The 17,659-nt window shown below is 45.8% G+C and overlaps 1 protein-coding gene across 4 annotated transcripts in view; it reads right to left on the bottom strand.

Annotated features, from left to right (window-relative positions):
* abcc3 (ATP-binding cassette, sub-family C (CFTR/MRP), member 3) overlaps positions 1 to 17,659 on the bottom strand; it is a 33,111-nt gene that overhangs the window by 3,458 nt on the left and 11,994 nt on the right. Inside the window, exons 6-30 of one of the 4 annotated variants that reach the window (XM_024264985.2) lie at positions 17,575 to 17,636; positions 16,113 to 16,244; positions 15,046 to 15,294; positions 13,662 to 13,839; positions 13,425 to 13,586; positions 12,205 to 12,297; positions 11,479 to 11,682; positions 11,267 to 11,413; positions 11,103 to 11,190; positions 10,967 to 11,033; positions 10,775 to 10,901; positions 9,742 to 9,918; positions 9,497 to 9,664; positions 9,110 to 9,290; positions 8,914 to 9,025; positions 8,693 to 8,843; positions 8,414 to 8,621; positions 6,126 to 6,439; positions 3,396 to 3,595; positions 2,313 to 2,439; positions 2,141 to 2,242; positions 1,761 to 1,907; positions 1,540 to 1,698; positions 1,299 to 1,465; positions 1,033 to 1,227 (exon numbers count right to left, since the gene is read on the bottom strand). In XM_024264985.2, coding sequence (XP_024120753.1) covers positions 1,033 to 1,227; positions 1,299 to 1,465; positions 1,540 to 1,698; positions 1,761 to 1,907; positions 2,141 to 2,242; positions 2,313 to 2,439; positions 3,396 to 3,595; positions 6,126 to 6,439; positions 8,414 to 8,621; positions 8,693 to 8,843; positions 8,914 to 9,025; positions 9,110 to 9,290; positions 9,497 to 9,664; positions 9,742 to 9,918; positions 10,775 to 10,901; positions 10,967 to 11,033; positions 11,103 to 11,190; positions 11,267 to 11,413; positions 11,479 to 11,682; positions 12,205 to 12,297; positions 13,425 to 13,586; positions 13,662 to 13,839; positions 15,046 to 15,294; positions 16,113 to 16,244; positions 17,575 to 17,636 — 3,917 coding nt within the window. Of the gene's footprint in view, positions 1 to 1,032; positions 1,228 to 1,298; positions 1,466 to 1,539; positions 1,699 to 1,760; positions 1,908 to 2,140; positions 2,243 to 2,312; positions 2,440 to 3,395; positions 3,596 to 6,125; positions 6,440 to 7,931; positions 8,243 to 8,413; positions 8,622 to 8,692; positions 8,844 to 8,913; positions 9,026 to 9,109; positions 9,291 to 9,496; positions 9,665 to 9,741; positions 9,919 to 10,774; positions 10,902 to 10,966; positions 11,034 to 11,102; positions 11,191 to 11,266; positions 11,414 to 11,478; positions 11,683 to 12,204; positions 12,298 to 13,424; positions 13,587 to 13,661; positions 13,840 to 15,045; positions 15,295 to 16,112; positions 16,245 to 16,313; positions 16,334 to 17,574; positions 17,637 to 17,659 lie in introns of those variants that run through there. The other 3 variants (XM_024264986.2, XM_024264987.2, XR_002918464.2) reach the window with 3 other exon arrangements.

Here is a 17,659-nt window from a genome sequence, read left to right as displayed (position 1 = left end):
AGCCTGAAAACTTGTTCTGGACATCCTTTTACATTCCACTGAACAGACTTCTGACTTGCATCTGAGACTGTCAGTGGACTCGCTGCACTACCCACCGCGGCACGCTGATGTGACGTCACTCAAATGCTCCTTTTTGGAGGATCAAATAAAAAAACACATATTGCTGTGTTTATAATGACTTATGGCGTGAGTTGGTTTGTGTTTTATTGCATTATTATGAAACCGTATGATTGCGATACTGTTTTTTCTAACTTCCTAGAATTTGGTTAAAGTTTCATGTGCAATAAAACAGAACCCAGAGCTGCTGAGTGTTTCTGCATGGTGCGTTCACTGAGCCCCGGATATCGGCAGTAAAACGAAGCAGTTTATCAGAGAAAACATAGAACACCGGCACTGATCCGGATATAATCGATTGATTAAATAGTGTCGACGTTTTCTCTGAAAAACTGATTTGTTTTGCTGCGGATTATTTAAAAATGACAAAGACTGAGTTGGGCCGAGTGGCTGTTCGCTTATGTGCAGAGCTCAGTGAACGCACCATGCGCAGATTCTTGTCTGCTGTGGGATCTGTCAATCAACCTGTTCAGAGGTTTAAGGAAAATAAAGGGACGGGTTCATGAGACTGAATTAAAGCGTTTGAGGAGTGTATCCACTGATAATAGTTATAATTAATTAATTCACAATTGATTAATAATAGTAATAATTTTGTTAAAAACTTTTCATTTGGTCATTACCTCAAAATGTGACAAGATCTGTTGAGATTAATAAAGTTCTGAATATTGATATCTGTTTCCTAGCTTGTTGTCATTATTGATAATTATGGTGAGAAATCAGAGTCTTCACATAGCGAAGTATCATTATTATTATAAATAATGAATAACTAAAGGCAAACTAAGCAAATTTATTATTTCAAACTGGTAGCCCTTCGTATGATTCAGTACCCATGAAGTAGCCCGCAGTTTCAAAAAGGTTGGTGACCCCTGCTCTAGACCTATGAAGGTCTGGACCTGAGGCGCTTCTGCTGGACTCTACCTTGTGTAGTCCATGATGGTGTTGAGTCTGTGTGCGATGGTGAAGACGGTGCAGCTCTCAAACTGGGTCCGTATGGTGGACTGGATCAGGTCGTCGGTCTCCAGGTCGATGGCGGCGGTAGCTTCATCCAGGATGAGGATCCTGGTCTTCCTCAGGAGAGCTCGAGCCAGACACACCAGCTGCCGCTGACCCACACTAGAACCACAACTGTGCATCAACACAACCTTCAACCAGAACCAGAGGACCCGGGGTCTCCTCCTCCCCACCTGAGGTTCTCTCCTCCCTCGGAGCACTCCATCTGCAGCTTCATCGGCTGGTTCTGGACAAACCGGTGCAGGTGGGAATGTTCCAGAGCTTTCCACACGTCTTCGTCCGAGTATCTGTCGAACGGGTCCAGGTTCATCCTCAGGGTCCCTGAGAACAGGACGGGTTCCTGCGGCAGAAACGTCAACAGGTGTTTGGTCTGCAGGTGTTGGGTTGGGGGCGGAGCTCCGTCAGCTCAGGTACCTGAGGAATGATGGTCAGTCTGGACCTCAGGTCGTGGAGGCCGATCTCTGCGATCTTCACGCCGTCGATGGTGATCTCTCCTCCTGCCGCCTCCAGCAGCCTGAAGAGGCAGAGCGTCATGGAGGACTTCCCGGCCCCCGTCCGGCCCACGATGCCGATCTGCAGAGACCCTCATGAGCGTCTCGGTGATGAAGCCCCGCCCCCTGAGCGTTCCACCTCACCTTCTCCCCTCCCTTCACGTTCAGCGTGATGCTCCTCAGGACCAGGTCCAGACCCTCTCTGTACCGGACGCTGTAGTCCTGGAACTCCACCTTCCCCTCCATGGGCCATTCGGGGGGGGGCTTCTTGTCCTCCACCTCCCAGGGAGCCTGTGAGGAGAAACCGCTTCCTGAGTCAGAACCAGAACCAAAACCTTCAGCCCTCCAAACATCCTGGATTGAGGAGATCTTTGACCTCCATCAATGATTCATTTAGACCATGAGTCTGTATGGACTCCTGAACTCGTCTTTAGAAACAGGTTCTGATCCGGTTCGGTTCATGGTTGTTGTTCCAGCTGATCTGCTGGCCTCCTTCAAGACAAACGCGTTTCGGGTTCACTCACCTCCGGTTTGGTCTCCGAGTACTCCTTGACCCGCTCCACCGCCACGATGTTGTTCTCCAGGTCTGACGTCATCCGGACCATCCAGTTCAGAGACATGGTCACCTGGGGGGAGGAGCTAGATGGTTTCAGAGGGTCGAGTCACATCTGCAGACGGCGCCGAGGTTCATCGTACCTGCAGGGCGTAGGACACCGACAGCCCCACCAGACCCGGGCTCAGCGTCTCCTTCCAGATGACGGCGAACAGCGCGGCGAACAGAACGATGCAGTTCCCGATGAACTCGATCCGGACTCCCAGCCACCTGGAGGACGGACAAACGGCTGTAGAACTTCACTGACCTCGGATCCTTCCTGACCGACTGCTTTTTCTAGATATGCCCTCCAGAGTGGAGGGGGCGGGGTCAGCCGGACTGACGGGCTCCTGTCTGACTCCGCCCACAACAGAACGATGACATCAGATTCTGTTTGAGAGGCTCCTAAAGAGACGGACGGTCAAGATTCTCCACCTGGACCTCATGGTGGTCCTAGACTGGAACTCAAACATCCACAGAGTCCTCAACGTAATCCAGAGATTATAATCTGACAAGATCACTGCAGAGATTATAATCTGACTGGATCACTGCAGAAATTATGATCTGACTGGATCACTGCAGAGATTATAATCTGACTGGATCTCTGCAGAGATTATAATCTGACTGGATCTCTGCAGAGATTATAATATGACTGGATCTCTGCAGAGATTATAATATGACTGGATCTCTGCAGAGATTATAATCTGACTGGATCACTGCAGAGATTATAATCTGACTGGATCTCTGCAGAGATTATAATCTGACTGGGTCACTGCAGAGATTATAATATGACTGGATCACTGCAGAGATTATAATCTGACTGGATCACTGCAGAGATTATAGTCTGAGTGGATCTCTGCAGAGATTATAATCTGAGTGGATCACTGCAGAGATTATAATTTGACTGGATCACTGGAGAGATTATAATCTAAATAGATCACTGCAGAGATTATAATCTGACTGGATCACTGCAGGATTACATATACGTTTGCAAGAACCTGAAGCTGAAACTCTAAAGAGAACTTCAACCTGCTGCAGGTTTCAGATCAGAACTCTGGTCTTAAGATCCACCCTCTTCCTGTTTTCCTGCTGACCTTTCTGCTCACCTGGCTCAGGTGTTCATTCACCTGAACCACCTGTGAGTCTCCATGACCGGGTCTGGACCGCCTTGCTTCAGGTGGGTTTACCTGTTGGACACGATCCCGGGGTAGTGGCTCTTCTGGTTCTCGTCCACCTTGGCGTCGCTCATCAGCACGAAGGCGTCGAGCCTGCCGTAGGCTCGGATGACGCTGGAGCCGGTGACGGTCTCGGAGAAGTGCGAGTAAATGGGAGAGCGGCTGACCGACTCCAGACGCTTCAGCTGCCGAGACGTGGCCACGTAAAACCTCTGCGGCGGCGGGGAGACAAACGACCAGATTAAAGCCACGAGGCCTCTGCACGTGCTCGGAAATGTCAGAACAAACGAAACACATGAGCCTCATGCACACTCACATGCACACACACAGGCAATAAAGCAGCAAAACACCTGCAGCCTCCTGGTTCCCTCATTTCCAGATAGTTGAAAAGCAGCCAGCCAATGTTCCCGGACAAACCTCAGGAATGAGCCGTAAACAGTCGGAGCTCAGAACGCCGTCGCCTGCAGGTGTTTTCACCGTTAGCTTTAGCCTCAGCGCTACTGTCCCCGCCCCTTCCTGTCAGTGTGAACGTGAGTGAGGAGTCATGCAGAAGCAGCCCATGCACCGCAAGCAGCAGGAAGAACGCAGGTTAGGCTCCGCCTCCGGACCGCAGCTGGAGCTCGCCGCCCACGGGCCCCTCCTCCGATGATCGCTGAGAGGCGTGGCCTCAGGTTAACTGATATCACCAATGATCTTCTGACCGTTTCTCCAAAGCTGGAAAGAACCTGATAACCGGCAGAGATCGGTTCTGAGCGCCGGATCCTCGAACGACCTTCTATGACGGAACCGGATCCAAATCACGGATCTGCTGTTAGTTCTGAGGAAAACCTGAACCTGCAGCCTTTGACCTTCAGTCTGGACAGAATGTGACAGAGTCCGACTGATGTCAGTGTTCAGAGAGAGTCGAGGTTCTAAGCTTTGGGTTCGGTACCAGAACACAGTTAAATGAAGCTGAAGATTTTCATCTCCAACATGGAGAAACGTCAAAGTTCTGCTGCGTCTCTGGTTGTTCAGAGACTCGAATCCTCGTGACGGTGGAGCCCAAAACACGAGCAAACAGCAAAGAAGCTGAAGGTTCAGATTCCTCATAAACTATTTTAACTACATCAAAGCAGATCCATGTTTTTATAACCAACAATTCTTCTCAAAGAAGTTAAATTCTTCAGAAGAAAGTTTTAAAAAAACAAATAAAAACCTGATGTGTTCATCATTTTGCCTTTAAAACGGCTAAATGTGAAGCCACCCTCACAATAGGACACAAACCTCTGAAGCCTCACAAGAGGTCACGCCCACTTAAAAACTACACCCTCACCCTAAATGTGTAGCCACGCCCACAAAAACCTACAGTCTCATGTGAAGCCACGCCCACTTAAAAACGTTGATCCCTCACATGAGAGGCCACGCCCACAAAAACACGAGCTCTTTCCAAACAGTTTTAAATAGTTTTTGTGGCTGAGATATTTTAACGCTCTTGATATTTTCATGACTGATTGATCTTTTCTCTGATATTTTTGTGGGTTTTGGTGACCCCGCCCCGGATTGAGGACTGGTCACGATTGTTTCTCTTTTCTTTGTTTGGTTTCCTGTTTCTGTTCTCTGGTCTTGTCCCACAGCGCCCCCTAATGAGCGTCTGCAGGAAGATCCAGATTACTGCAGCCGTGGAGGCTCCTTTCACAGGACAACTTCAATGACGTGCAGCTTCTCTCTACACGCCGCAGACGTTTCCAAACAGGAAGTGGCGTGCATGTGGCCTGAGACGGAAAGGTTTAGAAAGGAGATGATGACATCAGGACGTCCTGGTTTCAAACCTCATGCTCCGATGTTCTGTTCGTGGTCATAGAGCGTTCCTCGTCTCTTGGCTTTGTGTTCACTGCTGCAGTGACACCTGGGACCTCCAGGGGGAGCTGTGACTGGATTGATTGGAGCAGCTCATTATGCAGAATCACCTGCGGTGTGTCATCATGATTTGGGTGTGAAACTACTCCAAAGCAGGGGTCCCCAAACTACGGCCCACGGGCCGAATACGGCCCTTCTCCACATGAGGTCCGGCCCCCAAACTGTTTTTGACTAAATTAAACCTTTTCCAGTTTTTTAGGCTCATTTAGATTTAGCTAATATTTCAGCTACATGCTAGCTGTTTTGGAGAATTTAGACTTGTTTCAGCTTTTAGGCTAATTTGGCACTTCACTAATATTTTAGTTAGCTATCAGCTTCAGTGTTTTTAAGTATCAATTTAAGCATCTTCAGCTATTAATCAATCACAGGTCATGTTACATATCTAGTTTTAAAAATATTTTATTATTATTTTTTCTTTGAAGATTACAGAAATTATTTAACATTTTTCTATGTTTGGCTTTCATGAAAACTATAAATCTTTACATTTAGGCTTTGATTGATACACTTTTTCTGTTAGCCTTCAATCGGACCCCGGCCCCCCACCAGAGAAGAAAACAGTTATGGGGACCCCTGCTCTAAACGAAGTGTTCCCTGTGGCAGCTAGCTGCTGCGCTAGCTACTACGCTAGCTCCTGCGCTAGCTCCTGCGCTAGCTACTACGCTAGCTACTGCGCTAGCTCCTGCGCTAGCTCCTGCGCTAGCTACTACGCCACTACAAGCCACGGCGTGACGAGCACACACTTCCTGAATCACTACACAGCTGCACACACATGCGGCGTCTACCAGCGCAGTCACGCAGCACTCGCAGCCATGCGTCAATGAGTTAGCGGACTCGACTCCTATTTACCTGAACCCACCAATAGAACAGCATTAACGGGGCTACGACTATGAGGAACACGGGGGTGAGGGCGGAGCATATGAGCAGCACATTCAGTGTGTACCAGAAGGTGCGCATCCATATGTCAATATTGTCAGGGATGAGGGAGTCTATAGCGTCCATGTCTTTGCTGAAGCGGTTCAGTAACCGCCCCGAGGGGGTGCTCTGGAAGAAGGCCTGGGGGGCCCGCAGCACCCCCTGCAGCATGTTGTAGTGCATGAGCTGGGCGGCGCGCAGCGTGCTGTAGACCCGGCAAAGCAGGCAGTTTACCAGAACCAGCAAACCTGCAGGGGCGAGAGGGGGGGGCTGGAGTCAGAACCGGCTCCGGCAGGTTGGAGCATGCTCAGTCCGAACCCAGCTCCCAGGATTCCTTGCATCGGCTCACCTGCGCCTCCTGGAGCTGCACTCATTCATCAGTCATCAGTACGCTTGTGTTTTGAATTTGATAAGTACTTCTTTAAAAGTATTTATGTCAATATTGAAGTAAAACTCATTGGTTCTACGGAAACCATGAATAATATTTGAGTTAATTCTCATTTAATTCTGTTAAACGTTTAAATGTTTTCTTTTTGTGTTTGCCATGATTCAAACTAAAAGTCCTGACTTCATCAAAGAGTTTCCCTGTAATTATAACATTTACCAGGAGTTTACTGAACTGCAACGTTTCATAACATTCATGACATGATAACTTTTCAACCACAACTTCTAAATGTGAAATAAATGCCTCAGATTATCTCACAACACTGTAGAAATATAAAAAGGGGAAAAAAGAGAATATATTTGACCCTTTTTACCATTAAACAAATTATAGTAATTTTATTTTTGGGTTCTACTTTTGTCTTATATTTACGGTGAAGTATTAGAGCCATCAAAAAATGTCTTAAATTTACAACTATTAATCTTATAAATGAATAACTTTTAAACTTGTGAATTTGCTAATCACATAAGTTTACGACTAAATCTCGTAGATTTATGACTTTTAATCTTGAAATTTTTTTACTTTTATTCTAGTAAATTTAGAACTTTTCATCTAATAAATTTACGACTAAATCTCATAAATTCGCGACTTCTAATCTCGTAAATTTTACAAGTTTTTCTAGCATATTTACGACTTTTAATCTCGTAAATCGACTAGATTTTTTTCTAGTAAATTTACGAGACTAAAAGTAATACATTTAATCCAGTGACTTTTAAATTATTAAATATACAAGTTTTTTTGAGTAAATTTAAGAGATTTCAAGTCGTATATTTTAACTTTCCATCTGATTTTTTTCTAAGAACAACGAATTATAGAAAATTCAAATGAATTAAGATACATTTTATTGTTTTTCCTTTAAGATCTTAATAACTTTCTTGATCTTTTTAGTCAAATATTTGCTTTGAACTTCTATCAAACTTATAGGAATTCCTTCTAAACATAAAGTGGATCAGAGAGTTCTGAAGAACATCCCAGCTCAAAGCTAGGATGCTGTCTCCGTGGTAACGGTTTCCATGAGACACATTTCTGATCACAGTGACAAAAACAAACAGAAATCTCCTGAAACTGAAGCTGTAATACCAGGATTGACCAGCGGAGGGCAGTCACGAGCTCTGAGGTCAGTGGGGAAAGAGTGTGTGTGTGGGGGGGCAGACAGGAAGTGCTTCAGCTGCAGGATGCTGCGGAGAAAGCCCAGAAGTTAAAGGAGGTCCTGCTGCAAACGAGCCAGAGAGGAGCAGAGGAGCAGAGAGGAGCAGAAGAGGTCGTCCTCCCCAGAGCGGGTCGGCCCGCAGGAGTACCTGAACAAAGACGTAAATGAAAGCCAGGGCGGGGATGATGAGGGCGAAGTACGGCGTGCTGCAAACGATAACGATCATGGTGGACAGCGAGGCGCAGAAGGTGCCCAGGAACATGAGCACGGTGGACGGCAGCGCCTCGTCGATGACGTAGATGTCCTTGGAGAAGCGGTTGATGATGCGTCCTATGGGGGTGGTGTCAAAGAAGGACTGGGGGGTGTGGAGTTTGTTGGTGAGCAGGTTGGCGTGCAGCCGCCTGGCGGCGCCGATGTTCCCCATGGCTAAAGTGTAGGAGGAGATCATGACCAGGATGCCTGCCAACGGTTAGACCACAGGAGAAGGTTAACTGTGGAGGACGCAGAAGCCCCGCCCACACCGGAGCCGGGGCTCGGACCCTCGGCGGTCCCTTCATCAGAAACTGAATAAAGACGTTAAAACACGGCGGTGAGAGACGGTCACTGAGCATGCTCAGTTGGCGCTCCTACCTTGCGTGATGCCCAGCGCGGCGTACACCGACACCCTCATCTGCACGTTCTCCCTGGTGTGGTTCCCCGTGGCGTCATTGGTCCACTGGCTCAGCCAGATGTTGGAGCCGATGGCGGCGGCGCTCTGGCAGCCGTACAGCAGGATGATGAGCGCCGACAGGAGCACACCCACCGCCTTCACGTACTCCAGGTACACCGTGGTCTTCACCTGAGGAGCGGACGCACACGTCAGCCGCTGCTAATGCGAGGGGCGGAGCCACTCAGCGCGTCCGCACTGACCCGTCCGGTCTCCGCCGTCTCTGCCTGGATCAGCTTCTCCACCTCCTTCTTCTTCTCCGGCGGCTCGGCGCGCTTCCTCTGGCTGCAGCCGTGCCGCCGCACCGAGCGTGTGCGCGGGTTCTCGCCGTCCGCAGACAGGACGCTGATCTGCCTGCAGAGGGGAAGCAAAGGGTTAGCCCCGCCCCCGTCACCAGCCTGCGTTCCTGACCGAGAGGCCCTACCTCATGAAGGCTTTCCGCGCCTCGTTCATCACCGGCTCGTTCTCCATCATGTCGGAGTGATGGTTGCTCAGCGCGTCTTCAGGGAAGAACTCCACCTCGTCCAGCAGCTCGTCTGAAACCACGGCGGCGCAGCGTTAGGGCGCGGCGGCGGCTAAACGCTAGGCCGTGGCGCCCCAGGAGACACTCCGCCTCCTACCTTCAGCCTCCTCCTCCAGGATGTCCTCCATAGCGTAGTTTCGCAGGAACTCGGCGAAGGCGCCGTTCTGCTTCAGCAGCTCCTGGTGGGAGCCCATCTCCGACACGCGCCCCTCCCCCAGCACCAGGATGTTGTCCACCTGCGGCAGGAAGCTGATGCCGTGCGTGACCAGGACGCGCGTCTGGAACGACAGCGATCCTCCTCAGACCTGCTGGAGTTCTCCAGAAACTTCCTGAAGATGACTGAGCTCCTCTTCACCCTCAGACCTTCTCTGAACCTTCTGGACCCAGAACCAGAGTTCTGGGTCCAGAAGGTTCGTTGAAGAACAGGAAATGGATTCTGCAGCAGCCTCCTGCCATGAGGGGGCGGAGCTCCGCCTCTGCTCACCTTCTCCTTCAGCAGCCCCTCCGGCCCGATCAGGTGGTCAAAGATGTGTTTGGACACGTGTGCGTCCACGGCGGACAGCGGGTCGTCCAGCAGGTAGACCTCGGCGTCGCTGTAGAGCGCCCGGGCCAGGCTCACCCTCTGGCGCTGCCCCCCCGACAGGTTGATTCCCTGCAGGACGCAGACCCTTCATCACCATCATCATCATCATCACCATCAGCGGGAGGCGGGACTCCACGTCTGCACACCTTCTCTCCGATCTCGGTCAGGTCTCCTCCGGGCAGCACCTCCAGGTCCGGCGTGAGGGCGCAGGCGTCCAGGACCGAGCGGTACTTCTGCTCGTTGAAGGCTTTCCCAAACAGGATGTTGTCCCGCAGCGTGGCGTTCTGGATCCACGCCTGCTGGGGGACGTAGGCCACTGAGCCCTGAGGGGGAGGAGCACACACCTCAGAGACAGACGGCGCCTCCTGTTGTTCTGGTTGGATAACAGAACCGTTCTGACCCAAACAGTGACCCTCTGCTTTGTTTGGGCTGTCATGGCTGGAAATGACCTCAATGGGCGGGACTATTGTGAAGCTTTTCTAGATGTCGCCTGTCAATCAACATTTAAGCCCCTCCCCTAATAATTCAGTTTACGTTTCTGTATCTAATTAGAAGAAACAACAGTTGGTTTAGTTAGTTAGCCTTATTTTGAAATTGGCAGTAAACAGGAAGTGGAGGCGTGGCCATTCCGTCAGGATGGACAGATGAAGACCGGACACTTCCTGCTGGGTTAGACCAGTGTGAAGTGTTAAGATTAAAGCTTCATAACTTGCAAAAGAAAACGCTTAATATTTGCTTTATAAATAAATGCATTTGCAAACTTTGCGTTACATTTTTTTGCGTAACTTTTTTTTATGCCAAAATGTTTTTTTTCCGTTCGCAAACTTTTTTTTTTCCTTTCAAAAACTATATTTTTTATATTTTTTGCTGTTCAAAAATGTTTTTTCCGTTTGCAATTTTTTTTTTGCTTTCAAATATTATTTTTGAGTTTGCAAAAAATGCTTAAGTTTGTGAACTTTTCTTGCTTTCACAATTTTTTTTCTTGCTTTCAAAAAATAATTTTGCATTTGCAAAACATTTTTGCATCTTCAAGCTTTTTTTGAGTCAAAAAAACATTTTTGCATAAATATTTTTTTAGCATTCAAAAATTTGAATTTGAACGTTTGAATTAAAAGGTTTCACTTCAAAATTTCTTGAGTCTAAAATCCGTTTTTCTCAGATGGTTTCAGGAAGCCTCACCCGGACGGACACTTCCCCCTCCACCTTCTCCATCTCTCCCAGCAGAGCGGAGATCAGGGAGGACTTCCCACAGCCGACGGGGCCGACCACGGCGAGCAGCGAGCCGCGAGGAACCATCACGCTGATGCTGCAATCACATGGTGGCTTAGCGAACGGCAGCAGAACCGACAGACGGAGCCTTACTGGACCCACCTGTGCAGAACCGGGCTTTGGTCCTTCCACCAGGAGAACGTCCCGTTGACCACGGCCACAGAGAAGTCTGTCGGAGACAAACCCAGAGTTTACAGAGCGTCCACCAAAACGGAGGCGGCGGAGGTCGGGGTTTTACCGGCAGACGTGTTCTTCCGGTCCACGGAGTCCGGGTCCAGCTCGTCGTGACTCAGGAAGTTCTGGATCCTCTTCAGAGACACGCTGGCCTGCGAGGAACGCACAGACAGGATGAGAACGGCGCCGGACGGCAGCGGCGGTGGGGGAGGAGCGCAGGAGGCGGACCTGGGCCATGCTGCTGATCACTTGGGGGAGCATGTTGAGAGGAAACCTGAGGATGTTGAAGAGCGAGAGCGACACGAAGGCCTTCTTGGCGTCCAGAACGTTGTTCTCGTCCACGGACACGTACACGGCGAACGACGTCAGGGCGACCTGGACACGAGAGCACACGTCAGAGAGCGTCCCCTGCCTCCAGCAGGGGGCGACGGCGCGCTCACCAGGAAGGGGGCGCTGGTCCAGGCCATGGTGGACAGCGCGCCCAGGTATGCGGTTTTGCGCAGAACGTTGAGTTCCTTCTGCCGGATGTCCAGAACCTTCTGCTTGAAGGAGTCCTCCCAGGCGTAGAGCTTCAGCACTTTGATGCCGTTCAGGATCTCGTTCATCAGTTTGATCCGAGCGTCTTTGTGCTGCATCTGCTCCACCTGCAGAGGCAGCAGAACTTCAGTCACACAGCAGCAGCGGATCAGAACCGGGGACGGACAACAGCACCTTTCATTGGGTTTGACTTAATGTTTTTAGATGATATGTTGGAGAGGTTACTATTAGTTTTAAAGTTATTTTTTTTTTTGTAAATCCGTTTCAGGAAAAGTTGTGTTTAAATAAAGTTGAATTTGAATTCAAAACATAGCAGAAAAAGAGATAAAACTGTCTGTAAATTCATTGAATTTCTGTCATTTTCATTTGTTAGTCTAATAAAAATAAAACTCTTCCTTTTAAAATGAATTCATGACCAGAAAAATGTTTTCTAAGTTCAGTATATTTAAAAACCCAATAAATCCCATTAAATTACAATAGTTTATAAAAAATCTGATCAAAAGAGTGATAAAAACTCTCAAAGATAAATAAATAAAGTTTACTTTAAATGTTTATGATACAGTCAGCAAAATGTGTCTGATGCTTGAATGGATCCTCCTGCACAGGAACCTCTCAGGCGTCAGCCGTACCTGATAGGCGCGCGTCTTCATGGCGATGAAGGCGTTCAGAGGGATGAGCATGACCATGACGGCCACTCCGGCGAGCACAGACGGGCCGAGGTTCTGCAGAACCAGAGGAAACGTCAGAAACTTTCTGTCTGAGATCCAGAAATCGGAATCATCAGAAGGAAACTGAAACTCGGTTTATTCACCAGCCTGCACTGTAAATGAGCTACAGGATCATTTCTGGATCCCATAGATCTGCTTATGTGGATTTGAAGGTTGTCCAAATCTACAATTCCCTGGAAATTTCCCAGAAGTCTTTGCAAAAACAAATGCCTTTTTTAACGCTTTTGCACACTATGATGCCACTGTGTGTGTGTGTGTGTGTGTGGGGGGGGGGGGGGTGTCTTTCACTACGCCACAAATTCTAGAATTCTTATGTCACTCTAGAATCACAAAATAATGTCAATAATTGCATTTTATATACTAAAGACGCTAAATGCTAAAGATGTTAAATGCTAAAGATGCTTGATGCTAAATAATGACGCAATATGCTAGATGTTAGAAAAGTTAAATACTAATGATGCTAAATGCTAAAGACGCTAAATGCTAAAGATGTTCAATGCTAATGATGCTTAATGCTACTGTTACTAGAAAAGTTAAATGCTAATGATGCTAAATGCTAAAGACGCTAAATGCTAAAGATGTTAAATGGTAATGATGCTTAATGCTAATGTTACTAGAAAAGTTAAATGCTAATGATGCTAAATGCTAAAGACGCTAAATGCTAATGATGCTTAATGCTAATGTTACTAGAAAAGTTAAATGCTAATGATGCTAAATGCTAAAGAGGCTAAATGCTAATGATGCTAAATGCTAATGATGCTAAATGCTAATGATACTAGAAAAGTTAAATGCTAAAGGCGCTAAATGCTAAAGACGCTAAATGCTAAAGACGCTAAATGCTAATGATGCTAAATGCTAATGATACTAGAAAAGTTAAATGCTAAAGACGCTAAATGCTAAAGACGCTAAATGCTAATGATGCTAAATGCTAATAATACTAGAAAAGTTAAATCCTAATGATGCCAAATGCTAAAAACGCTAAATGCTAAAGATGTTAGATGCTAATAATGCTAAATGCTAATGATGTTAAATCCTTAAAATGCTAAATGCTAATAATGCTAAATGCTGACAATTTTAGTCAAAACTTCAGATTTCCTGCGTGCAGGAACGCTAAAACTCGCCTGCCAGAGGAAGTAGAGAGCCAGCATGATCTGCAGAGGAGCCGACCACAGCATGTTCAGGAAGGCCGTGAGGTCCATGAACCTCTGCGCGTCCACAGACATCAGGTTGACGATTTCTCCCACCGTGGACGAGCGCTTGGCGGCGTTGGTGATGACGAGAGCCTGCAGGAAGACGGCGGCATGAGAACAGAAGCTTAAGCACCGTGTTTGTGTTCTGGAGACGGCGCGGCGGCACACCTTCCTGTAGATGGCGCCGATGAGGGCGGTGCGGATGTTCATGCCGGTGACGAAGCAGTACTGGAAGTGATGGTGCAGGATGAGCGTCTGCAGGAAGGCGGTGAAGAACATGAGGAAGGCCAGCGTGTAGCCCCACCACAGAGGAACGTCGTCCTGCTTCGTGAAGGAGATCAGGAGGCTGCAGGAGGACAGGAGGAGGAGAAACACCTCCTTTAGTCAGACTTTATGGAGCTCGTGAGATGATTCAGAGTTACAGTGAATTATACTGGAGTTAGTAAAGTATCCTTTAACAAAAAGTACTCCCAAGGATACTGAGTCTATACTAAAAGTGAGGCAGTACACTTGAAGTTTACGTCATATCTACTATCTATAGACTGTAGTCTGAAGAAGTATTCAGTCAGTTTACTTTCTGCACTACATGTATATGGTTAATATTATATTTGCTCTACTTAGACTGAAACTCAAGTTTACTTGATGGTGATTGGCTCCTGAAACTGAACAAAAGTAGGGATCCTTTCAAAGGGAAAGTTTTCCATTCTCAAACTCTTTTTAAAATCCACAAAGATTTCAAATTCTTCAACGGATTGTTGACAAATATAATAAATAAATTGAATTTTCCATGTCAAAGAAATAAAAACTGAAACTTTTGTTGTTTTATGTTGAAGCGTAAAACCTTTAATTGGCTGAGAAACGTGAGGTTTTTAATTAAAAGAAAAGAGTTTTTAGTGATGCAGAGAAAAGATGAGAAAAGGTGAAAACAATCTCAGAAAAAACTAAAAATGATGAAGTATCTGAGAAACACTTAAGAATCTATACTAACACAATACGAGAACATTAGCTAAAAAAAAGAAAAAAGGAGCTAAAATCGTGAAAAACATGCAGAATTTTTAAAGGTGACTAAACGCTTTTATTTTGAAAAAAAAAATTGAGTAAAAATGTTGAATAAAATATTTAATGCTAATTTTATTGCATTTTCTAAATTAATTAATTATTCAAACAGTTTTTAAAAATGCAAAATGTATAGACGATAAAAATTGAATAAATTTGGACAAAATTTGAAAGAAAAAACAAATCAAAGAAGACAAAAAAAATTAAAATCTATGCGTTTCTCTTTCATTTATGAACAAATCCAAATGTGAACTAGTGTAAACGGATCGTATCACAGCCCACGTTTCCACACGAGTGTGTAGAGAACCTCATTCTGCTGTAAACTATGCAAAATGCATGAATGAAGGGAAATGAAGCGGCTCTGTATCGGCTGAAGCTGCAGCTTCAGAATCCACTGAAACTGAAGCTAAATTTAACCGTCAGCAGGAAACAGATTTACATCCACAACAAAGACGGAGTTCATCTGATGCAAACGCACACAAATGCTCCGCCTCACCTGAGCAGCTGCGGGTTGACGAAGGTGATGATGTCCTGCAGCAGCTTGTAGGCGGAGCCTATCAGGAAGTACGGCCCGAAGGCTTTGAGGAGCGCTCGCAGGAAGGACGGCTGTTTGGGAGCTTTCTGATTGGCCAGCAGCACGTCGGCTTCCTGTGGACCGGCCTCGCCCGCCTCGCCTCCTGACAGGTGGTTGGTGGTCGGCGAGGACGGTTTGGCGTACAGCGCCTGGCCGGACAGATTCTGTTCGCTGCGGGACGGGGAGACGTGAGAAAAATTAATCTGAAATTTAAAAAACATTAAAACATCGAAGAGAAGATAAAACACAAAGTTTGACTCTGATTTAGTGGAACCTCTAAGAGTGACTCCGCCCCTCACAAGTTGTTTCTATGACAACAGTTGACTGTTTTTGGTTGTTTTCATGACCTTAAACGTTTATTGTTGAGACAGAAAAACATAAAAACAGATTTTTTCCTGAGGATTTGACACCTGTGTAGTTTTTCTACGGCAAACTTTGAAGTACAAAATACTTTAAAGTAAAACAAAAACGACTTTGCTAAGATATAAGATATAACAGAAACTCTTCATAAATGTTACCACGGTAACAATGAGGCCAGAACACTCATTTGTAAGGAGATGTTGGGATGAAATCTTTACGTTTTCATCAGACATGGTTGCTCTGGACCTTCACTGAATACAAAGTAAGGAGATGAAGTCGGTACGCTCCAGCAGGAAGTCAGGACCAGAAATGTTTCTGTAAACGTTCAGCTGCTCGCTCAGAAGTGACGGAGTTCCCAGACCGATGAGGAGAAGAGGAACGCTGGAGCTGCGGCGCAGAAAGAGGAAGCGGCTGACGGACGTCAGGCCTGTTTCTGCTGAAGCTGTCGGAGGAATCTGCTCATACGTGATCACACTGATCTGTCAGATTGATGCTACATCAAAACACACTTTCTGATCCCACAAACTGGAAGCCCCGCCCCCTCAGGCAGCATCTCCGTTCTGTGGAGGAGACGCTCGTCCTCCTGCAGGAGGAACTGCCTGATGACCATCGGCTCCTCAGCAGCTCACCTCCTGGCCTTGGCCTGCTCCTTCTTCCACTCCCGGAGGAGTCTGGGGACCATCTCCTCCGAGCTGTCGCGCTTCTTCAGGGACCACAGGTCTTTGGCCTCCAGCGGCATTTTGTATCCTTTGAAGGCCAAACTGGGAGACACAAACGGGAGGTCAGACTCTGATGCTGCAGATGAAATGATGCAGCTGTAAACCCCCAACCATGAAGGAATCCCTCAGGAGAGAGATGTAGTCCACCATAACATCTGGAAATGAAATACACTTTATGCTTTTGTCTCGTCTGTGAGAATAAAGTTCGTATATTTTTATCTCTTTAGATACAGAAAATTATTTAAAAATCTACAAAACCTTTGGGAGAAAAAGTTTTTCTGTTGAATTTTGTTTGAAATGTTGATTCATAAACATGTTTATGTTAAAAGACAAACATTTAGAGGAAGATTCTTTAATTCTATTTATGAAAAATAAATAAATAATTTCACATTCAAGAAAAACTACAACATTTTATGTTTTAATTTACTTTCTCTAAACTCCTTAAAAGACAAATTCTTTTGAATCCTGAAACTATATAAGTTAATTTAATTATCTGAAAGTTGTAAATTAGGTAAGAACAACTAAATCTACGATGGAATTAAGAAAAACTTTAAAAACAGTTCAGGTTAAATTGTTGCTTCAAACTTAAATCATTTAGAGGCATTAATTAAAAAAAGAACTTTGTGATTAAGTATTAGTATGTCTGTGACCAAAAATGTAACAATAAGCAGCTGAAAAAACAAGTGAAGCCTGAAAATGTAAAAATAAGTTAAGGACAAAATATTTTTCATGTTAAAAATCTGAGAAAAGATTAAAAATTATAAAAAAGATCTAAATAAACTGAGAGAAATGCTAAATGTGAAGCTAATTGTTTAAATAAAGGTTTGCTGTTTAAATTATGGAGTCAAATCAATTAAAGTGAAAGAAAAAAGATGATAAACTTAGAAATATACTTAATGTGAAGAAAACGTGAATAAAAGACCTTTAAACTTAAGAATACTTCCACATTTCCAAACATGTATTTGTAACAGCTGCTGTTTGCTTTGTCCAGTTTTTACAGAAATGTGTCAAATTTATTCACTTGAAGCTGATTTGACCCAATAAAAAAGATTAAAATCAAAACATTATATTTCAATCTGATTTATCTCAAATAAAAATCCAAATTGTTACTCAAACACTGAAGAAACCGTAGAAGACGTTGAATAAATCTCCATATTTGATGTAAACAGTGACGAGTAAATACTTCATTTTTCATTATTTCCTGATATCAGGTCAGTTTTAAAGTTTGAACTTTCTTCTTCATCTATTGTCTGTAAACACATCTTCTGTCCTGATTGCTGTTTCCACACATTCCTCCACATCCTTCCGTTCCCGCTGTGTTTCTGGAGAGACGTCCCGGCTCGGACCGCCCTCATCTCCAGGACAAACTCACCTGGTGAACCACCAGAACGTCATGGAGGAAAGAAAACCCGCCGTGGTTTCAGGACAGGGATTCTGAGGGGAAACGGGGAGAGGGA

Source organism: Oryzias melastigma, linkage group LG19, assembly GCF_002922805.2.
Source record: "Oryzias melastigma strain HK-1 linkage group LG19, ASM292280v2, whole genome shotgun sequence".
Classification (NCBI taxonomy): domain Eukaryota; kingdom Metazoa; phylum Chordata; class Actinopteri; order Beloniformes; family Adrianichthyidae; genus Oryzias; species Oryzias melastigma.
Note: the sequence above shows the minus strand (reverse complement) of the source record. Positions and strands in the feature narration are given on the sequence as shown.